This window comes from Raphanus sativus, chromosome 5 (assembly GCF_000801105.2).
Source record: "Raphanus sativus cultivar WK10039 chromosome 5, ASM80110v3, whole genome shotgun sequence".
Lineage (NCBI taxonomy): Eukaryota > Viridiplantae > Streptophyta > Magnoliopsida > Brassicales > Brassicaceae > Raphanus > Raphanus sativus.
The window spans coordinates 14,850,929-14,874,194 of record NC_079515.1 but is presented as its reverse complement, the minus strand read 5'-3'; the positions used below and the strand labels follow the sequence as shown (position 1 = coordinate 14,874,194).

Genomic DNA, 23,266 nt, shown 5'->3' with positions numbered 1-23,266 from the left:
TCAATCAATTGGTTGTTTACTCTCAACTCAGAGAAAGTGAACAGCAACCGTCATGTTTTGATCATAATCATATAAAATTTGTTTTACTGATTTTGCCATTACGACGAACAATATGAAGAACATATGTATAAGCAAAAGGTTTTTTTTTTTTTTGCGTGTGATAGTATCGAGCATTGTAAAAGTCGTACTAATAATTAGAGGAAGGCGTTCAATTAAGTTGCATTTCTGTACATGGATTTAAAAATCATAGACCAAAATGATATACTAAATCATAGCCCAGAGGTTCCCAAGCGTGAAGAATCTGAAATCCATGTGAGCAGGCTGGAGGTTTCCTATGAAGTAACCTCCTCTGTTGGAGATCCAGTACACAAGCCAAGAAGGGATCTGCTCTGGATATGTGTTGAACTTGTTGGTCGCATCCGGTGAATACTCCTCAGTGCTGTAACGATAAATCTTGTTTATCTTCTTGATGTCGACCCAATAGTACTCTCTGATGTGGAAGGATAAAGCACTTAGGCGACTGTTGACGGCAGCGACTAAGTTCTTGGTTTCATCGTTCACGTTGAGCATCTCACGAGCACAGAGGAGAGCTGAGTATAAAAATGCCTGGTGGCAAAAATAAAACCATGACTGTAAGTTATCAGTTTTGCCAAAAAAAAAAAAACAAAGCTTTAGCTGTGTAATAAGTAACTTTACTTGGATTTCAAGTGGATGGCCATGAATGCCCATTCTTCTATCAATCATGCATGACCCATCAGTCACAAGAAGAGTTAGGAACATGTCGAAACCGTCAGCTAGACGCAGCTTGAGGATCAACTTGATCCCTGTCTGAACATCAATTCTCTCTTGCAACGTGTAGTCACCGGTGAGTTTTCCATAAGCTCTCAGCAATATGATCCACCACAAGCCTTTAGCAAAAAACATAAACCTCAAGAAGAAAAGTTCTCCAATCATATTATTACTATTGCAAGGCTAAAAATGACACAAAACAGTATGTGACTGTTTCTCTAAGATACGTGGAAATGTAATTTAAACAACCAAAAGTAACTGGATTACCTATAGCTATGAATCGTTCGAGTCTAGCTGTGTCGTTGGAGGATGAAATCAGTGTCTCATACCTCAATTTCAGTTGTGGGGCTTTAGTTTAAGAAGAATAATACTCTGGAAAATTACAAACAAGGTTGAGTATATTTTGTAAGCTAAGAAATCTTTCATAGTCAAATTCTACTTTTCTCTTCAACTTTACTTTATGGTTTTAGGTTGGAATATTTGTCAGTTTGGTAAATGTTACTGGTTAATCAATCGAATGAATTAGTTATTCGATAGGAGAAGAATTAAATAGAGCGATACGTTTATTTTGGAACTGTGTCGAGTGGAAAAAACAAGCAGACATCAGCAAGGGGAGCAGTTAAATCTCGTATGAGAAAGTGAAGAGGATGACAAAAATGTGCATTTCTCAGTTATACACGTGTAAATTTAATCTGATGTGGCATCTTTTGTTTGGCTGATTTTATTAAGTGACGTGGACAGCCTAATTGCTCACTATATTGTGCTTTTAGTATAGTACATATATATATATATAGATTCTAGAATCATGTTTTATTCAGTAGTAACGATTTGCCTGAGAATTTATTTTTGATTTAGACTGAATTGATTTAAAACTATTTTTAAGAGTAAAATACAAAAAAAAAACAAATATTGAGTTAAACCTTGATATTTGGATTAGATTTGCATTATTGGTTTTTCTTCAAGACCTTTTTTTTTGTGTGTCTACGCTTCCTCATATGGAGCTGCTCGGGCCGAGCTGATAAATGCAATGCAAGATAATTATAGGAATGATGAAGGGACCAAGATTTGTGTTGAGAGTGGGTTATCCCAAAGAAGGTGATGGAGTTTGGAAACACTAAAAAAGCGATATGTGATGTTGTTGAGAAGCTAGGTGTTGATTTGCTTATCGTTGGGAGCCATAGTAAAGGGACACTAGAAAGGACTTTCTTTGGAAGTGTTATCAACTACTGTGTTAACAAGGCTAATTGCCCAGTTCTTGTGGTTAAGACAAAAGCTTGTACACTTCCAGAACTACCTCGCTTGATGTAGTATGTGTGTTGTAAGCATATTGATAAATAAGTTTTTTCTTGTATACTATTGTTTGAAGAGACTTTGTGAATGAAAATAAATCTGGTTGATAAAAGTTAGATGCATTAGGTACATCTCTTGGATACATGGGTACACAGGCTGACCTTAAGATTTCGGGGGTTATAGACGGTTTAAGAAGGATTTTACAAATTTGGGGGTTGAAAAAAAATTTATATAAATTAGGGAGCTTTTTTGTTTATAATAATTTTCAAAAATTTGGGGGGGGGAGGGGGGGGGGTGGGGGGTTTGAGGCGAATGTTTCATCCGGCTTGGCTGTATCGATATTATTAATTAGAATCACTGCTATTTTTTTAGCCCTGTTACTTCTCGGTATATTACTTTTTCCATTTAACCTACTTAACTGATTATTTTATGACTGTATCTATTTTAATTATATCACTAACTATCATGTCCTATTTTTCTCTAGGTTTAGCAGTTTATTTTTGAAAATTAAAAGGGTGAAACCCGGGTCTAGTAAAGACACAGACACCCCATGGTGGAGGTATAGTCCAAGGATAAATCCTCTCCTGAGCATTCAAATGAATCAAAAGCAATAGTTCATATCCGTGTGGTCAATGGGATTCGAACCAGGGTTCGCCTTATTGAGTTTATTCCCTCGAGCACCTATAGGTTTAGCAGTTACGTTTCAAAGTACATAAACCAGTTCGATTTTCTTGTTTACATTTTACAACTGGGTTGAAAAAATTTGGAAAATTATAACAAAGTAAAATTTCCATCGATAGATTTAGGAAGAATCTGGATTTCTCCTCAATTCATGCGACGAACCCAGTTTACAAAAAGCAACCTCTTTGTCTTTTTTTTTGCTAAAAAGAAAAAATCTCTTTCTTTCTAAACTTAACATATTTACATTAAGTGTTTATGAAAGTTAGCATTATCTATTGTTAACATTATGTTAATTTTAATGTTAGTGATATATATTAGAGATATGTTTGGTCGGAAGATATGTATATTACGGACCAAGACCGTGAAATCCCAGAAGACTTCCAAGACTAAAAAGAATAGGAAAGACTTGGAGAACAAGTTAATCTCAAAATATTCTTAGCATACTTACATTTAAGAGTTTAGGAAAGTTAGCATTATCTATTCATAATATTAAGTTAATGTTAGCGATATATATATATGCATTGTATTCTCATATTCATCACAACACAATAATATATCACATTCTATTATACTTTACATGGTATCAGAGTTGTCGATTATTAGGGATCAACATTTCCGCAAGTTTTAAGACTTGATGATGCTTATCATCGTTGGTGTTGGCGATGTTGAAAAGGGTGATGATACTGACGATGAAGATTACGTTACTGCAAAGGTTTGAGTCATTAGGGTTTTGGTTTTAGCTAGTGGTACAAGTTTTTTTCCTTCTAATTACTTAGTTTTTGGATTTCTAAAATCAATGCTTTATTAATTTGATTTTGAGTTCACGTGTCTTTAGTTAAAGTTATCATGGGTTGATTGAAAGATTCTTTAAAGGTGATTTCTAGGTCAGGTTTTCTTATGGGTTATTTGGTGAGATTATTCTATGGTTCAGAATTTCTCAGAGTTTATTTTGTATTGTTCTCCCATAGTTTAGAATTTATGGTTATAGTTTAATCATTAAAGGAGAGTTCTAGTTAAATGCTCATATTTTTAGGTCTGTTTTAGTTCAAGTTACGAAATTTCCAAGTTAAGGATGATTATTTTTGGAGCAGCAGTTGCGCTCACGGGATGTATTCCCATTGTAAAGACCAAAAAAGAGCTGAAGTTTTCATCCCCCTTGTCTAAAGTGGAAGTTTATTCCCGGAGGAATCTGCTGATTTGTTTTTTCGATATAGTGTCTACAACATGGTCTGCTTTGTGATTGCAGATTTTCGTGTTGCATCCTACATTTTTCGTGCGGGGGAGTATTAGAGATATGTTGGGCCGGAAGATATGTATCTTACGGACCAAGACCGTGAAACCCATAAAAACCCTCAAGACTAAAAGGAAAAACTTGGAGAGAAAGTTAATCTCAAGATATTCTTAGCATATTTACATTTAAAAGTTTAGGAAATTTAGCATTATCTATTCTTAACATTATGTTAATGTTAGCGATATATATATGCATTATATTTTCATATTCATCACAACACAATAATATATTACATTCTATTATACTTTACATACACATAAGACTATATAATTAATTTATTGAGTAAAGTGCTCAGGTACTTTTAATGAGGCAAAAGGTGATCTAGCATACTCTCACGTGATCTGGCGTACTCTTCTCTATTCTGATACTCTTCACCTCGATGGTCAAAGTCGAAAGTGCCCCTCTTTACTTGACCAATGAAAACCCTCTCTACTTGACCAATCAAAACACTCCTCTACTTGACCAATAAAAAAAAGCGCGGTTTCTCTCTCTCTCTCTCTCTCCTGTCCAGATGGATTTTCTTATTTAGTTTTAATTTTTCTCTCTCCTCCCTAATTCTCTGTTCTTTCTCGACGGTTTGCCGCCAAGAAAGAGAACGAAAACTGGAGCGATCGTTGGATTGTGGGTCGCGTGGATGCGAACTCCGTGGATGCTGATTCGAAATTGATCCCCGAGCCAGGTCAAATAAACTTCAGGTAAAGCATTATCCAGGTATGTATCTTATAACTCAACCCCATCATAGTGGACTCGAGTGAATGAAATGCTGCTCGTTTGGTTGGGATTGTTAGACAGTAGATTTCGAATAGTTGGGTTGTCAATTGGGAGCTGGATGGTGTGTTTGTTATGGAATTGGATTATGGAATTGGATTATCAATCGGGAATCAAAGCTGAAATCCGGAATGAATAGGGTGAAACTGGTAGACTAGGTGAAACTTTACTCTTGACAAAAATGTGTAAAAAAGTATAACTTATTATTACTTTAATAGAAAAACTGTATAACTAGGATTAACTTTAATTGTATAATTTTTATTTGGTACAACAGATAATAGGTTACTTTTCTACAAACATACACTTTGACTGTGATGGAACAGTATGCAAAATCTGGAGATGATTATGAATGGATTCCTAGCGATGGTCGTTTGTATGGTATATCCTTTAAGACATCATCATTGGATGAGATCACTTATTCGTTTTTGAAGGAGAGGATATGCAAGAAGAAGAGCATAGATCCGTGTTTAAAGGGGCTGAATCTAAGTTACATTCCACTGGTAGTAGAACCTAAGATAAACCATTCTGAAGCGTTCTCGATTAGAACATACATGAAAATGCATTCATGTTCTCGCGCAACTTCAAGTACTAGAAAGAAAAGGAAAGTTACACCAAGATGTGTTGCAGCTATAGTGCATAAGGATTATCCGAGACTATATGAGACAGCAACAGCGAAAATCCTGGTCAGTCTGGTGAAAAGGAGATTGGGTGTGGAAGTGTCGTATACGACATGTTTGAGAGGAAAAAAACAAGCTGTTGCGGATTTGCGTGGTGATCCCGAGAAAGGATACAAAATATTTCCTGCTTATTTGTATATGTTAGAGAAGGTGAACCCGGACACAAGAACAAGTTTGTTACTGGATAAAGACAACCGGTTCAGATACCTATTTATTGCGTTGGGAGCCTCCATTGAAGGGTTTGAATACATGAGGAAAGTCATCACTGTGGATGCAACTTTCCTGAAGACTGTTGAAGGTGGTTATTTAATTATTGCCACGGCTCAGGATCCAAACCTTCACCATTATCCAATAGCCTTTGATGTTGTTGATGGGGAGAAAAACGAAAGCTGGAAGTGGTTTTTCATGACGCTGAAAACTGTAATACCGGATTCGACGGAATTGGTGTTTGTTTCAGACAGAAATGCAAGTCTGATAAAAGCGGTTGCTGAAGTGTATCTGATGTCTAAACATGGGTATTGTATCTGACATCTATCGCACAATGTCAAAGATCATGTCAACCAGGGCAAGGAAAAGTTGCACTACTATTCAGAAAAATTGCCAATATGTATTCAGAGCCTGAGTTTAAAAAGCCGTATGATGATTTTAGGGAGAGGTATCCATCATGTACTAAGTATCTTGATAAATCAGTCGACGTCAAAAAATGTGCGAAGTGTCATTTCCCCGGTGCAAGATACAACATAGACACCTCTAATTGTGCGGAGTCTTTGAATGCGCTATTTGATAAGGCGCGAAAGATGTCTTTATTGCTTATGTTTGATACAGTTATTGACAAAATAGCTGAGTGGTTCAACAGACATAGGAAGTATGCAGTATTAGGACCGTCGTCTCGAAAATGGGTTCCTTTAGTGGAGAACAAAATCCATGACAGAGTACCGAAAGGTACAAAACTTACAGTGACTTCGCTGAACACTTTTCAACTAGAATACAGTGTTATTGGAGAGGACGGGAAGACTTATTTAGTGGATTTACGCAACAAAACGTGCAGTTGCAGGAAGTTTGATATAGATAAATTCCCATGTAGACATGCAATAAGCGTTGTCGTTAAGTGTTTAAAGCATGATAGACCAGTAGAGTTGAGTGACATCTATGATTTCATCTCGAGTTATTACTTCACTAAAGTGTTGGGTTTGGCGTATCGAAGGACTGTATTTCCCGTCCCTCATATTACTGATTGGATGGTTCCACAGTCAGTCGCGGATGAGTGTCCCTTACCTCCACTGTACGAAAACGAAAGGGAAGACATAAGGAAAAAAGGTTTCCTTCGGCAGGAGAAAGGCGGCCCGTCGTAATAATTATATCCCGAATAGGGGTTTGGCTAGCTATTTCAACTGCTCGCAGGGAACTCAAACAACTGAAGGATCGCAGGGATCTCAAGGCACTCAAGGCACTGAAAAAACTGAAGGAGCTGAAGAAACTGAAGGAGCTGAAGGAACTGAAGGAGCTGAAGGAACTGAGGGAAATCTTTGAAAACTTTGTGAGACTTTGTGAAGACTTTGTGAAAACTTTGTGAAACTTTGTGAAAACATGTGTTATATGAATGTAAGAATAAAGGTGATTTCGTTATATGTTTATAAAACTTGGTGAAACTAACATTATGTTATTGTTGATTTGGAGTAATTGATGATTTAGATTACAATTGCGATGACATGTTCTTATTCATGTTCAACGAAGCGGACGCAATTTATTAACATGTTCTCGTATCCGGATCACGTCGAGTGAAATTTTTTATAATCTGGAACACATTTTCTATCGATTGGGAAGGGAAAACATCATTGTCAGGTGTTTTTTGTATATACTACCAGGTGGGATTATAAAAGTTACATATGTTAGGAAATCAAAATTTCTTCCACATGAGAACATCTAACACGTTGATATAAAATAGAATATATCTGGTATAACCATAAAATTAATCATCTAAATACAGTAAAACCAACAAAATCGCAAAAAACAGAAAAGTAAAACTGTAAAGGTTTTTGTATAACTACAAACTAAGTGAAATTTGAAGCACGAAAATACTTTACAAATTGTTCCCGCCCAGCATTTTGAATTTTCCCACCCATTTTTTCGGATTTTGACTTTCACCAAAATTGATGCTGAGTCTTCGTAGACGTGTATTAAACCCAATTTTTTTCTGTTTCCCCCATTTATCGCAGCGAATCTCTCTCTCTACTTTTCAACATCTCTCTACATTTCTCTCGAGAACTCAGATTTACATTCGGTCCCTCTCAGAATCATGACTCATCCAGACGAGGAGTATAGGCAGATGAAGGCTTGGAAGAGAGAAAGCGACATGCTTGGCTTCGTGGCGGATGCCGAGTGTGTGATTCCGACTAGATGCCCTTGTGGAGGGACAATTATCAACGAGGTGGCGCGGGACCCGAAGTATCAAACCGATTTTGATACTTCACCGGGGAGAAAATACTTCACTTGCAAAAATTTTAAGGTAATTTATGGAAACTCTCGGGTTTTATGTGCAGATTTTGAGAGATTTTGATGGTTTTCCGTTTTACGTGTAGAATGATGGATTCTATTTCCGTCAACCATGGGTCTTCGGAGTCTAGGAAGAGGTTCAAAAGTTAAGGGACCGTGTGGATGCGATGGCTGCAGAGATTGCTGAACTGAAGTATAATCTTGCCCGTACGACTCCTACCACTCCATGAGATGCGTCCGGTTCTTGACATTAGTCTACTATCTGTTGTTGTTGTTTGCTTGAGATTATGTTTGCTTGAGATTATGTTTGCTTCAGATTATGTTTGCTTCAGATTATGTATTTATGGATTCTATGTTATGTTCACGAACAACTATCTATCTAATTCAGTTATGAAAGTTAGACAAAGCTAGACTAAGTTGAAGGTGAAACTTACTAAAGTTTCCCCTATTCTCTCATTCACGATCTACGAATTACGTTAGATTCACAAAGTTAGACTAAGTTGAAGGTGAAACTTACTAAAGTTTCCCCTACTCTCTCATTCACGATCTACGAATTACGTTAGATTCACAAAGTTAGACTAAGTTGAAGGTGAAACTTACTAAAGTTTCCCCTACTCTCTCATTCACGATCTACGAATTACGTTAGATTCACAAAGTTAGACTAAGTTGAAGGGGAAACTTTATATAAGTCTTGATAAATACCATAAGTCTTAAATACCATAAGTCTTCAACAACAAACAAGAAAGTGATACAGGTTTTCAAAGTCATACAAACCGTCTTCTTAGAGTTCAACCGCATTAAAACAACCACATACAGAATTGTTCTCCGTCTTCTTAGAGTTTACCTGCCTTCTTTCTCTTCGGCTTGTTCTGCTTCTTTTCGGCCGCTGCCTTCTTAGATGCCTCCTCAGGTGCTGCCTTCTTAGGTGCTGCCGTCTTAGGTGCTATCTTCTTAGGTGCTGCCTTCTTAGGTGCTGCCTCCTTAGGTGCTGCCTCCTTCTCTGCCGCTGCCTTCTTAGCTGCCTCCTCCACCTCAGCTTCCCTCATTCTTGTATAAACGGGACTACTCACTCTTTCGCAACCCTTGGACTATTTCGCAGGAACTGCTTCTTTTCCATGATCTTCTCTCGACCTCTTCTTCTCTAACTTTCTCTCGACCTCCGATTCATGTGCAGCCATCTTTGCTTCATCATCATCCATTTCATTATCACCATGTACCCTCTGAATTTCCTTTGTAATATTGCTAATTAAACCACCATCCTCTTCCTCCGACTCCTTTTGTTCACCACCATCCTCTTCCTCCGACTCCTTTTGTTCACTACCATCCTCTTCCTCCGACTCCTTTTTTTCACTACCATCCTCTTCCTCCGACTCGTTAATGTCACTCCCATCCTCTTCCCCCGACTCGTTAATGTCACTCCCATCATCTTCGTCCGCCGGATTGTCATTAACACCAACTTGGTCCGACGGACCACTCTTAGGTTGACTTCTCACTTCCTCTTCTAGAAGAGCTACCTTCTGCGACAATGAAGTCAATTTTTCGTTCACTTCCTTCATCGCATCACGGACTGTCTTTTTAATCAAATTTTCCATCGATTTTAAACCCTTAGCTCCAGTAGCAGCTCCAGTAGCTTCCACCGAATCTGCGTGCGCCTGACCAGATTCTGCGTTATTCGATGGTCCTCCGATAGGATTGGTGGGACCTTCAATCCGAGATGTACGAGACTCAAAATCAATGCGGAACTGTTCTTCAAAGAAAACTTGTTTTTTCCCTTTCCCTATTATCTTCGTCCAACGATCAACTGCTGCATCATCATCGTCATCGGCCCAACAACTTTCCTTGTCCATCCCTATACTTGCAAGAAGTTCCTTCTCAGCTGCTGTTGCTACCAAGATACTCTCGATATCCTGTGGCAAAACCACAAAAAACAGAGTAAAACATTAATTACTTTAGTTTCACCAAGTTTTCATAAGTCTCATAATTCCTTTCTCCTTAATTCGACTACACAAAACATCAATTACCTTTGTATTATTTCCAAGTTTATCGTTGACAGCATTCAGACTGAATTCCTTGGTTCCACTTTTGCGTTTGTACTCCATCTTGCACATCCGCGGGCAACCAATGCGTGCACCACTCACATTTTCTCGGAAATGGTTCCTCAAGCTTGGAATAGCCTCAAAGGCCAACAACTACAAACACACAACAAAAAGACATTTACATCAATTAAACAATAACACAACTAAGTAGAAGAGAGCTTAAGATACCTCCAAAGGGATAGGAAAGCTTGTAAAACCCCAACTCGTCGGCGCAACCCCGTGTGATTTCTCCAAGAAGCTAGAGACATCCTTCAAGTTATGTTCGAATGCATACTGCCCCCAAGGGAACGTTATACACGCATCTAAGTCATCAACAATAGTCATGAAGAAACTGTCCACAGGTGATGCTCCCTCACCACTCTTTCGACCTCCGACGAGGATGCTGGCTAAGAAGTACAGAACAACCATCTTCTTACGATCCTCAGATGGCTTTGATTTCATTGCCAACATCTGCTTCTCCAGGTAAGCGTATGTGACCCTTTTCCCTCCAAAATACTTGTTCATTAATGTTGTACCACCCAACCTCTCATGGTTGGGGGGATACTCATGGCAGTATAGTCCAGAAATGAGTCCTAATTCTTTGAGAGAGTATCGTATTGGGACGCCATTAACGATAAACCATAACTCATGCTTCTTCCCAACAGAAGCTAAACCCACATTCCCATCCACTTCTGCTTTCGGTTTTTGATATGGAAGAAATGTTGGAATTGTGGGTGCTCTATGAACCATTCCACCTCCTTCTCTTTCAGGATCGTTTGTATATTTCTTATCGCCGTGTCAATGTAACATTTTCCTGAAAGCTTTATAGACTTTTGATACTGGCTTGAAGGAAAGTGCAACTTCAGCGGTCGCATGCCTTCTTCTTCGTCATCTACAAACTGCACTCAATTGAAAACCAGATCACGTACGGCATCTTACAACCATCAACATATAGTTTCACAAACTTGGACTTAGTTCAGCAATCACTCACTTCAAGTTGTTCTTAGTTCCACAAAGTTCCTACATCTATATTGTTGCAGTTCAACTCAGATTTACAAAGTCATCAACGCATTTAAAGTTTCACTTTGTTTCACAAAATTACACTAACTCTAAATTCCACTTAGTTTTCCACACTTATCTAATCTTTCAAATCATCTATTCTTTAGTTTTCAATTTGAATACTTACCGAATCTGCATGCGACTCGGTTTCATGTTGTCGTAACTCTACCAATTGGATGGCCATTTCTCCAGCTTCTTCGTCGTTTCTTCGGACCTCCATTTCCTCATCCCCTTCTTTGGGCTTATTCTCTTCTTCTCCGTTTTCATTCTCTTTGTCTCCGTTTTCATTCTCTTCGTCTCCGGCTTCCTTCACTTTTTCTCCTTCCTCTACTTCTCTTGATTTCTCCTCTGCCCCTTTCCCAGTACCATTTTCTTCGCTTTCATCTGCATCTCCGGGACTTTGGACGGTTCCCGAGGCGACAGATTTGTCGATGGTCTTTGGGTTTGCTTCATCTCCGGAGAATGTAACCGTAGCTGTGTCATCTCCTACTACACTACTCGAGCCGTCTTCTTTTGCCTTCGGACGTCTCGCTTCAACATGATTTGGGTTTTGATTGTCGATTGAGGATTCGCGATTGAGTAGGGTTTTCAGAATTCAACTTGTGCGAACGGTCGACAAATGAGTCAAAGGTAGAAATTAGTGAGAGACTGTGGACTTTTCGAATCACTGTCTTTTCAACCTAAAATTTAACCAATAAGGGGAAACGTATTCGGGAATTCAATTTCTAGAAGTGCGTATCCGAATTAATTGGGTCGGTTCTGGGTCCGGGTTTAGATAGTCTTAGGTAGAGTTGTAATTATCTAACTTTGTCTTGCTTTCTTTGTCTTTTAATAAATTTTCGTATTTAAATAAAGATATATTTAATTCCAAATCTGGTCAGTTTCGGGCAGGAGTATCTCAGATCATTTTTTCCGGGCAGGAGTACCCAAGCCGAGATAGTCATACACAAAAAAAAAGCTAATGAATTCAAGATTCTTACATGATGAGGTTGTGTTTAAGTTAGGTTTACCCAGATTTTGTAAGGACCTAAATTGATCAATACTCCGCAGATTTGTGTTTATTATTGCCGTATGTAGTTCGATTCAAGTTTTCATCTTCTACGAGTTTTCTCGAACGACAAGCTTAATATTTTCTTTTCTGTTCGAACGGTCACGAAGGAAAGAAGACAACATCGAGTATGTTGTTGGGCTCAAATGATATTTTTAAAAGCCCATTATTTATCAACTTATGAACTAATTAAACCCACTAAAAACCAGTCAAAACTCAGATATCCAAACACAATGTTGTTGGACTCAAATGATATTTTTAAAAACTCATTATTTATCAACTTATGAACTAATTAAAGAGTTCCTAATTAAACCCACCAAAAACCAGTCCAAACTCAGATATTCAAACACAATATTAAACAAACTTTATTTAGGAAGAAGAAAATATTACATTGAGGATCACTTTACTACTTATGAATATGAAGTTGAGTCACTTTCTTATACAAAGACACTTTTTCTCAATGAATGGTTAGGAATTAGTCTTTCTAATTTCTATCAACCATCACATGCTTAACTAAACTAATAAACTAGTGGCATTTATTCTCAGCGATAGATCTATATAACTAATGGACGACCTAGATTTAATGATACAGATCTAGACAAGACACAGTTTGATTTTCTTCTCTTTCCTTATCTTCTTTCTCAAATCTCTTTCTTTTTATTTTCTTCACAGATCTTAAAAAAAAAGGTTAGGTTTTCAACAAGAAGCGTGATAGTTCTTTCCGGTGACAAAATTGATCTCCGATAATAGAAGATTGATGAATTCAACCGTGATTCTGACGGGGTTTATCTCTGATGAATTTCGTGAAAACAGAGCAGAAGAAGACTCAAGACAATTTTTGACTGGTGAAGAAGCTTTTGGTTTATTCTCCAGCGAGGTATACAGTCGGAGAGCTCTAGTTCATCTCCTCTTCTCCGTGCTCATCTCCTTCGTCCAAGATGTGAGGTCTCGTCCACTGGTGGTCATCGTTCGTCGCGTCTCGTTGACAGTGGCTAAGGAAGAAGAAGAGGTTATTTTGTAATTTTCCATCATTAATGAAATGTGTACAACAAAATCGAACACATCCATGTGTACACCTGATCGCGTGTACAACTATACATATGTTACTCTTTCCTGATAGTACAGAAAAAATATATTTCAAACAAGTTCTCTTAGTTAAATTTACAATCAGCAGTCATCAATGCTACTTCACGTTACATACTAAAAAAAATTCCAAAAATAACTTAAAGAAGCACACAATTTCTTCGTTTGACCTTCTTGCATTATCAGCTCATGCCTCACACATCAATAAACACAAAATGTATATGTCAAAACATTCATCTAGTATTGCGTACACATCACATATGTACACATTCTTAGTTGTACATATACATGATTGTACACATGTGCACAATCCAAGTCACATGTATTCCAAAACACCAAAATCCTAAATTTGAATGTGTTAGTGTACACATGTGATATTTGGTCTGCCATTACTCTTCCATATCACGTGCTAGTGTACACATTTGTTTTGCATAAGACACTTGAGTTTATCAATGATAACAATATGTACACATAATCCATAACAAAACTTTCAGGTACTTGTACACAATGATATTGATATACATATGGACATCAAAAAAGGGGTACACACCAACTAGTAAACACACACCCGGCATCGATGTCTCCAAGAGGTACAATACAACACAACACAACACGTACATTCAGATGAGCTAGTAACAATGAAATGTCAGTAAATATAGTTTTTGTAAATGTCTAGAGGGATATTGCTTTAGGTCAAATAATATCTAATTAAGTAGATCTTTGCAAACTAGTGTACATGTAAATATTTTTAGGCGGTGTAAATGTGCACAATCGAATATAATGTACATATGAATCGTTGTATATGTGAGCCGTTGTACATGTGGATAATAAAATTGTGTGTACAACCTAGGCCTGGGCATTTTACCCGGACCCGAGGACCCAAACCGGAACCGACCCGAAAATTCGGGTCCGGGTCTAGAACCGAACCGAGGCATTTACCCGAATGGGTCTGAAAATAGAGGAACCGTGGGTAGCAGGTTCGGGTCCAGAACCGACCCGGGACCCGAGCGGTATTATTGGAACCGAGCCACTATATATTTTTACATTGGAACCGAGTCGAGAGTCGAGACATTATTAACCATTTTCTCGAAAGTTGAAACCCGATAGCCTTTTTCTTTTAGCCGACTCCGTCTTCGACCTTTCCATTCCCCCAAAATTCTCAACGGTTTACGTTTATTAACCATAAATCTTAAATCAAGCAGACATCAAACTGGAATCGATTCTTCCAGTCTGTTCTCCTCCATCTGAGACGTCTAGGAATCGATCTCGAAATCGATCTCGGGTAACCCTTTTCCCCAATTTTTTTTTGTTTTATTTTTTTTGTTCGAGTTTGATTTTGATTTTTGTTCCAGTCTGTTCAAGTTTGATTTTGTTGTTTGTTTTTCATAATTGTTCGAGTTTGAACTTGTTGTTTGATGTTTGTTGTCAAGTTGTCGTGATTACAATTTGAAATTTGGCGACTTTGACTTGTTTGTTTGTTGTTTGATTTTGTCAACTTTGACTTGTTCTTGTTTGTTTCTTTGTTGTTCTGAGTTTGAATTTTTTTTTTTTGTATTGTAGATGGCGTCTTGTGATAATCCAGAGAGAATAGATGAACATAATCACGGTGATGATGGTGAGTCAGATAGTTCAACTGAAGATGAAGCTCAGACTCAGACGCCAAGATCTCATAAGAAAGGGAAACGTAGAGAAGCAGAGGGTAGCAGTGGTTCAAAGTCAAGAAAGAAGAGCAAAACTACATCTGATGTTTGGGAGCATTTCACAAGGAAGAAAGATGACTTAGACCGAGCTTGTTGCAACCACTGTGGCAAAGAAATGTCTTGTCCAACCAAGTCTGGAACTTCAAACATGAGGAAGCATTTGAATCTGGCATGCAGAGGTTACAAGGTGTGGCTATCTGCGAATGGAAAAAATAAGGGTGGTCCTGAAGATGACAGTGGTAGTGCCAAGTTGTGTAGGGTATCAGATGCTGTTATTAGGGAAGCTACAAACGAGATGATGGTCATAGGAGAATTACCGTTATCTTGGGTAGATGGTTTGGCTTGGAGACATTTCACTGATAAGATTAAGCTCGGCATTCCTCATTCTCGGACCACTGCACGACGTGACATTGTTGAGATTTATGTGCAAAAGAAAGAGACCATGAAGAACTTACTCGAGGAGAACAAGCAGCGACTCTCTCTGACAACTAACATATGGAAGGCTCCTCATACTGGTGCAAGTTACATGGTCATTACAGCCCACTTCATTGACTCTTGGTGGAAGTTAAGGAAGATGATTATCGGGTTCAAGAATGTCGTTGACCACAAAGGAGCAACAATCTGTAATGCTCTTCTTGAATGCTTAGAAGACTGGGGCATCGAGAAATTGTTCAGCATCACTGTCGATAATGCCACTGCCAACGGTTCAGCATTGAGAAGGTTTAAGGAAAAATTTATGGAACATGGAGCTGATGCACTGGTTTTAGGAGGTCGCTATCTACATCTTCGATGTGCAACGCACATTCTGAATCTGGTTGTGAAAGAAGGTCTGCAAGAGGTTGACAACAATATAGATGCCAATAGAAATGGCATTTACTTTGTGAGATCTTCTACACAGAGGCAAGTATCCTTTGGACGCTGTGTTGAGTCAGGAAAGATTAAAAGAGGAAGTTTACCATTAGATGTTACAACAAGATGGAACTCCACATATCTGATGCTGGAGCAGGCGATGAAGTTTAAAGTGGCCTTTGACAAGATGGAAGCTGAAGACAGGCCCTACAACGACTACTTCAATCAGATAATAGATGGGAAGAAACGCATTGGACCACCAGCAAAAGAAGATTGGGAAGCTGTTAGTAGGTTAGTGCAGTTCTTGATCATCTTTTACAAAGCTACGTTAGTTTTGTCATCTTCAAATACCATCTCTGCGCATAAACTGTATCATGCTATCTACACTGTCACAAGGAACATTAGTTTACTAAGCACAACTCCAGGCCCTGATGAAATATTAAGGTCTAAGGCTGCTGCAATGGAGAAAAAATTCGGAAAGTATTGGTCTCCATTTGTTGAGAATGTTGAGAATGTTGAGATGAATAAGATGATCATTGTTGCTGGTGTTCTTGATCCAAGCAAGAAGATGAAGCTTGTAGTTAAGTGTTTCGAGAAACTGTATGGAGTAGGCAGTGTTCGGGTTACACTTTTGACTGCCGAGACAAAAGACCTCTTGAGAAGCTTGTTTGATGAGTATTAACAGCCGCGTGATCAACAATGAGGCTTCTGCTGGTCAGTCTGTTCATAGTCAGTCTCATGGAACTTCATCTCAGTCCCAAGATCAATTTGTAGAAGAAGCATCTCAACAGACCGTACTTGGGAATGGACTAGCTTATGAAAGCATGAGTGACCTCTACCTTGAGCTTGTGAATGAAGCAGGGGTTCAAGAAACAACAGATGAGCTGGATGTGTATTTGAAAGAGAGTGTGGAGTACCCAAAATTAATGGATGGTACTGAGTATGATGTACTCTCGTGGTGGAAGCTTAACAGTCCTAAGTTTCCAGTTCTCTCAAGAGTAGCCAGAGATGTACTTGCAATGCAAGTGTCTTCAGTAGCCTCCGAATCAGCCTTCAGCACAAGTGGGCGTGTCCTAGACCCAAGCAGAAGCTGCTTGACACATTTTATGATAGAAGTCTTGATGTGCACAGAGCAGTGGCTCAAATCTGAGATTAAATTCAAAGGAAAAGGAGTCATTAGGAAGGAGCAAATCCTTTCTGAGTTAGAGAATCAAGATGAGCTTATGAGAGGTAATCAAATCTAATAGATTTATTTGTTTTATGCATTTTTTTTTGGATTACTAACCTTCACTTATTTTATTTTTATTATGTAGAATTTGAACCTGCTTTCAAGCAGATTTAGTAAGTCTCTACTCTCTACTCTACTGTTTTGTGCTATCAAATTTGAAACTAGTATAATACTGTTTCGACTTTCGAGTACCATTCTCTTATACATGATGTATTGCAAATGTTCAGATGATTTGATGACGTTTGGATGTTGGACTTGGAGATGCAGCTAGTATGATCATCATGGATATTCATGGAACTTGATCTCTTCTTTGTTATGTTTATGAGACTTGATCTCTTCTTTGTTATGTTGTTTTGTCTTTGAGTTTTTGAGACTTAAGAGTATGATAATGATACTATGATATTAGGATGTCTATTGTTTTGTTTTTGAATGGTAACTTTAAGTTTTAAGTGTTTAAGTTTGTCACTGCAGGTTCTATAGTTTTCATGTTTCAGATTCTTTTTCAAAATTGCAGGTAATACCCGGCGGGTAAAACAACAAGTCATGGGTAAAAAGTAGACCCGAATCACATGTTTTAGACCCAAAAAACTATAGAACCGACCCGAAATATTAAGAACTGACCCGAAAATATAAAATATACCCGAACATGGACCCGAATACCCGGACCCGACCCGAAATATAAAGAACCGAATTTTTTTTGGGTATTAACGGGTATATGAAATGTGGACCCGAACCGACCCGGACCCGATAAGACCCGACCCGGAACCGACCCGAATTTTTGGAAGTACCCATATGGGTCTAAAATTTTTGGACCCGAAAGACCCGGACCCGAGACGACCCGACCCGGACCCGACCCGAGGACCCGAATGCCCAGGCCTAGTACAACCTGTTATTTTAATGTTTTCTTTAATGAGAGGTATTTTCATAATTTTATCTTCATCTTCCTAAAATCAATTAGGGGTTTCTGCAATTTATCTCTATGGCCGCCAGCCATTATTTCCACCATATTCTTCAGTTTTTGTTTTCATTTTTCTTGCTTATTATACCTTCAAGTTTGTAGAAATTTCGTTTAAAACATGATTTCAAACTTTAAAATCCAAAATGCTAACTTTTTATTTTTCTGATTTAATAACTGAATTGGACAAAAACACCACTGTCAACAACCACCACAATGACTCCAAACTGCCACGGCGGTGGAGATTTGCACACCGGAGTGATGTGGGGGTGATTATTCGATGACGACTGAGACAATAAAAAGAAGATTTCGAGCTCAATTTCTGCATTTTAGTTTTTTTATTTACAGAAGGTTGTGTTGCAAGTAGTGATTGTGAAAAAGAATAGACATAAAGAGAACTAGATCGTTACCCGCACATCCGTGCGGGTGTTCTTTTTCGGTTTGCAATGTTTGATATTTTTTATAAGTAATGATATAATTGTGATATTTTTAGTAATATATTCTATGGTGATATAAAAAAAATATTTTCTTGTATTACATTAATTATTTATATCTGAATTGTTGAAACAAATGTCTATTAATAGTAGAGTTTGTTTGTATTTGTTTGTTAATCATATAATAAATAAGAACAAATATTTGATATATATATTTCCATTGTTTTTTTTTTGTCAGCAACATTACAGACTCATATTGACTCTGTTAACCAAACCGGGGGATCCACATCCATGTGAACGACGTAAGACGGTTGCTTTCTTGCACTGCGTGCTAGACTGTCCGCCTTTTTGTTATTCGTCTTTGGTACATGAATGATCTCCGTAGTATTGAAACTACTCCTCAGACTTCTTATGTCTTCTAAATAGGTTGCAAAGGCTGGCCATTCATCTGGTTCCGAAACCATCTTCACCAATTGCGAGCAATCCGTTGCAAAAGTAACATTATACTGCCTTAAATTCCTCATACATTCCATTAACCAAATGAGAGCTTCAATCTCTGCGTGCAGTGGAGACAGACTCGCTCTTGTATTTCTTGCTCCCATCAAGCCCTCAAAACCCGGCAGAGTGTTGTACCACCCCTGACCCGAGAACTTTTCCTTGTCTTTCCATGATTCATCTGAGAAACACCATCTACCTGTATTAGTTGGGACCTGTGGTGCTACTAATACAGGAGATGGGGCTGCCGGCTGAATAATAGAAGCTTGTGCTTCTGCCCAGAGTCGGGATTCAGTTTCGGCCACCTTGAGTGTATCTTGTGGATCAATATTCAAATTACTAAAAACTTTACAATTCCTTGCCTTCCAAATATACCATAATATCCATGCAAAATGATGATCATCAATTTTTGGGGGAACCCGCCAGAATAAATAATCCATATTTGCAAATAATGAGTCGCACGGAAAGTGCAGTGGATTTGATGGGATCCTCGAGAGTGCCCATACTTGTACGGCTGGTGGACATTCAAAAAATACATGATTGATTGTCTCTTCATGATTTCCACATCTTGTGCAAATAGTATCTCCTTTTATCCCTCTTGCATTGAGATTCTTCATTACCGCCAGACATCCAGATAACATTTGCCATAGAAAATGTCTCATTTTAGGTGGGCATTTTATTTTCCAACAAAAAGCCTTCAAAGGTGTGATTGATGGGCCTAGTTGTGGTAAAACTCGTTCCTTATCTGGGTACACTCTTTCAATCTGGTAACCCGTTTTAACTATGTATCTCCCATTGTTTGTAAAATGCCAGCCATCCCGATCCATTAATAGAGTTCTGCTTAACGGGATACTTAGAATAATATCTACATCCTCAGGATCAACCAGATTCTAAAGTGCTTGAATATTCCATGTCCTTGAATTCTCATTGATGAGTGAGTCTACCGTTAGGTCCGGGTGGATGGGAGCCAAGGATCATTCCATACAGAGATGGATGATCCTGATCCCACCCTTTTGATTAGTCCTTTGCTAACCAGAGATCTAGCAAAAACAATACTTCGCCATCCATAAGATGCCGAGTATGATCGAATGGGTTCCAAAGGCGATGCGTTCCTGAAATATCGGCCTTTGAAAACCCGGGAGAATAAAGATTGAGGTTTCTCTATTAATCTCCAAAATTGCTTTCCGAGCATGGCTGTGTTAAAATCCATGAAGTCCTTGAAACCCAAGCCTCCATCTTCCTTGGGTATACAAACTTTGTCCCATGATTGCCAGTGCATACCTCTAGTTGCTCCCCTTGGACTCCACCAGAATTTAGCTACTGCACTCGTAAGCTTTTTTATGACAGTTTTGGGTATACGAAAGCTGGCCATGATGTGATTTGGTAAGGCTGTGACCACTGATTTTATGATCACTTCTTTTCCTCTCTTTGAGAAAAATCTGAAGGTCCATCCGTTGACTCTAGTATTTAGCCTCTCTTGAACAAACCCGAAAACCTGAACTTTTGAGCCACTTAGGTTTTCGGGTATGCCCAAATAGAAGCCTATCCCTCCTTGATTTTGTATCCCTAGAATATCCCGCAGTTCCTGTCTGTCCGCCTCCTGAATCTTATGTCCGAATTGAATTGATGATTTGTCAAAGTTTATTTGCTGTCCTGATACCGCCTCGTATTCCTTCAATATTCTGAGAATTGTCTGACACTCCTCTTTTTGAGCCTTATGATGTCTTGCATATTTGCATTGTTTTAGCTATTCATTCATAAGCATTTGCATCATATAGATTAGGATTTAGACATGTTTAGGTTGCATTTGGCATACATATGTCTCTATCAGGTATTGGAACACCACATGGAGTTCTTGGAGACATTTGGAAGCAATGTGATCAAAAAGGGGGTGAAAGATGAGCGTGGATGGAGGCCTTAGAGAAATCTTCTGTTGCTAAGATTTTGTGGAGACACAGGAAATTGAGTCAGCTTTCTAATGGAAGTGGTTTCAAGTCATTTGGAGATGTAATGGAGGAGTTATGATCAATTTACTATAGGCATATCCATCCTGGTCGAGAACCGCAGAGTGACCTTCTGGAGCGACCCTCTAAGGTAGCTCCCAACCAGAGCGACCAACCAGAGCGACCCACCTAAGTAGCTCGCGTTTTCATCGCCCGGAGACACAAAAATGGAGGCTGGAGCGACCTCTCAGAGCGACCCTCCAAGGTCGCTCCCAACCCCAGAGCGACCTCCTGGAGTGACTCTCTGAGGTCGCTCCACGTTATCTGCTGCACTATTTTATTATTTTTCAAGGACCTTTTTGCATTTGTTGTGCACGTTTTTGCACTTGGAAAACCTAATGTTTAAGTACTATGTAGCCACCATTTGGCAAACTATCTTTTTTCTATTGAAGAACACAAAACTCTCTCAAGAAAAGTTGTCTTTTGGATTTGATTGTTCTTGTGTTCTTGTGAGTTTCTCTTCTAATTCTCTATATGATTCATCTGAAATCCACCATGGGTTTAAGAGGAATCATGGAGATTAGTGAGTAATCACCTTTTGGATTCATGGGTTAGGGTGATTAAGGGTGATTAGGCTAGTTCTAGGATGTTTTAGGTATAGATCATACTTGTTCCTTGCATAGTAGAGTGATCTTAATGCATCATTTGAGTAGGCCACTCAAAGGGTGATCTCTAGGCATTTCTCACCCGACAGGTGTTTGATGAAATGCCTGAGTCAACTCTCCTAGGCTTTTAGTGTACTTTGCCAAAGAGATTTGTTGTTAAAGATGCTAAGATAGCTAATAGACTTGTTAGTAATGATTGCTTGCATGTTATTCAACCAAAGACATTTGATGTTTGAGACATGTTAGCAAATGAGCATTCATCTAGACATAGAGCTTGCTTAGAATTGTGTCTAGGCTTAAGGTTGATAGTTGATTTATCATTTACATTCCTTAGTTCGAAACCTGATCACCCAAGGTCTAAATCCCTATACCCATGAGTTCTCCTTTCCAATAGCTTAAAAGTATCATTTTTATTGCTTTGCATTAGCTTTAATCATTAGTTTAGAAATCATCAAATCACTGGCTGCACTTAGATTAGGCAAATACTTGCATTCTCACTGCTTTGAGTCCCTCAGAATTGGTTCGACAACTTACTACCACTATACTATCATTTGACTTAGGAGCTCAAAACTCCTAGCATCAAATTGGCGCCGTTGCCAAATTCTGAGTTTGATTTGAACATTGAGATTTAGTCATTTGCTTGAGACTAAGTCATTTTTATTTTTGTAAGTTACTGATTCTTTTCTTCACTCTTTGTGATTTTCAGGTGTATGAACTTGAGGAGCAAGGGTACATCAAACCTTGTTCCAAGAGCCGCAAACATCAGAACTTTAGAGAGAGAGTGTGCTAGAAAAAGAAGAGAAGAAGAGCAACAAGCTTTACTGCAGACACAGGAAACTGAGATGGCTGATCCACAAAATCCTCTGAACCCCAATGGAGTAAACAATGCTCCACAAGGGCCCCAACAGCGACCAGCTCGCCCCATTGGCACTTATGACTGCCCCAACATCCATGGTCCTAGACTTGGAATCCGAGCACCAGCTGTGGCTGCTAACAATTTTGAGATCAAGTCAGGACTGCTAAACTGCATAGAGAACAACAAGTATCATGGTCTGGCTGTGGAGGACCCATTTGATCACTTGGATAAGTTTGACAGCTACTGTGGTATGTCAAAGACTAATGGTGTGTCAGAGGATGTCTTAAAGCTCAAGCTATTCCCTTTCTCTTTGGGGGATAAGGCACGTCAATGGGAGAAGTCTCTACCAAGTGACTCCATCACCACTTGGGAAAACTGCAAAAGGGCATTCTTGGAGAAGTTCTTCTCTACCTCAAGAACTGCTAAGTTGAGGAATGAGATCTCCAGCTTCCAACAGAAGAACTTGGAAGGATTCACTGAAGCTTGGGAGAGATTTAATGGTTACCAAGCTCAGTGCCCACACCATGGATTCTCTAAGGAGAGCTTGCTGAGTACATTCTACAGAGGTGCTCTTCCTAAGTACAGAGCCAGACTGGATACAGCTAGCAATGGGTTCTTTTTGGGGAGAACTGAGGAAGAGGCAGAGGCTCTGGTTGACAACATGGTTAAGAGTGATGCAGTCTACAGTGGAGACCACGACAGAAGCAGCAGAGGTGATGACAATCAAACAAGGAATGAGATAAAGGCTCTTCAGGAGAAGATTGACAAACTCATTGCTGATAAGGCCACACAAGCGCATGTGAACTTTGTTGGTAACCCACAACAGGAGATACCTCCTACTGTCAATGAGGTTGATGGTTTGGAAGGGCAAGAAGAATTGTGTTTCA

The 23,266-nt window shown here is 38.8% G+C and overlaps 3 protein-coding genes and 1 non-coding gene across 4 annotated transcripts; 2 read left to right on the top strand and 2 right to left on the bottom strand.

The window, feature by feature from the left end:
- Positions 1-264: 264 nt before the first annotated feature.
- Positions 265-954, bottom strand: LOC108850430 (alkaline/neutral invertase C, mitochondrial-like). The gene is made up of 2 exons (XM_018623965.1): positions 697-954; positions 265-606 (listed from the first exon to the last, which is right to left on the bottom strand). The coding sequence occupies exons 1-2, from the start codon at positions 952-954 to the stop codon at positions 265-267; spliced, it is 600 nt and encodes a 199-aa protein (XP_018479467.1).
- Positions 955-5,133: 4,179 nt separating this feature from the next.
- On the top strand, positions 5,134-6,024 carry LOC130494876 (uncharacterized). The gene has a single exon (XM_056985698.1). The coding sequence runs from the start codon at positions 5,134-5,136 to the stop codon at positions 6,022-6,024; it is 891 nt and encodes a 296-aa protein (XP_056841678.1).
- Positions 6,025-6,101: 77 nt separating this feature from the next.
- Positions 6,102-7,069, top strand: LOC108850429 (uncharacterized). Its single transcript, XM_018623964.1, has 2 exons — positions 6,102-6,778; positions 6,898-7,069. The coding sequence occupies exons 1-2, from the start codon at positions 6,102-6,104 to the stop codon at positions 7,067-7,069; spliced, it is 849 nt and encodes a 282-aa protein (XP_018479466.1).
- A 15,734-nt stretch (positions 7,070-22,803) lies between these two features.
- On the bottom strand, positions 22,804-22,910 carry LOC130495299 (small nucleolar RNA R71). The gene has a single exon (XR_008934571.1). It is a non-coding gene; the product is annotated as a small nucleolar RNA R71 (small nucleolar RNA).
- Positions 22,911-23,266: the final 356 nt, after the last annotated feature.

What these genes read in the sequence shown, in the direction of transcription:
- LOC108850430 (XM_018623965.1), bottom strand. Translation starts at nt 954, where the DNA reads ATGATTGGAGAACTTTTCTTCTTGAGGTTTATGTTTTTTGCTAAAGGC. An exon ending in GCCATCCACTTGAAATCCAA is followed by an intron (nt 607 to 696) that starts GTAAAGTTACTT and finishes TTTTGCCACCAG; the next exon opens with GCATTTTTATACTCAGCTCT.
- LOC130494876 (XM_056985698.1), top strand. Translation starts at nt 5,134, where the DNA reads ATGGAACAGTATGCAAAATCTGGAGATGATTATGAATGGATTCCTAGC.
- LOC108850429 (XM_018623964.1), top strand. Translation starts at nt 6,102, where the DNA reads ATGTATTCAGAGCCTGAGTTTAAAAAGCCGTATGATGATTTTAGGGAG. An exon ending in GAGTGTCCCTTACCTCCACT is followed by an intron (nt 6,779 to 6,897) that starts GTACGAAAACGA and finishes AACTGCTCGCAG; the next exon opens with GGAACTCAAACAACTGAAGG.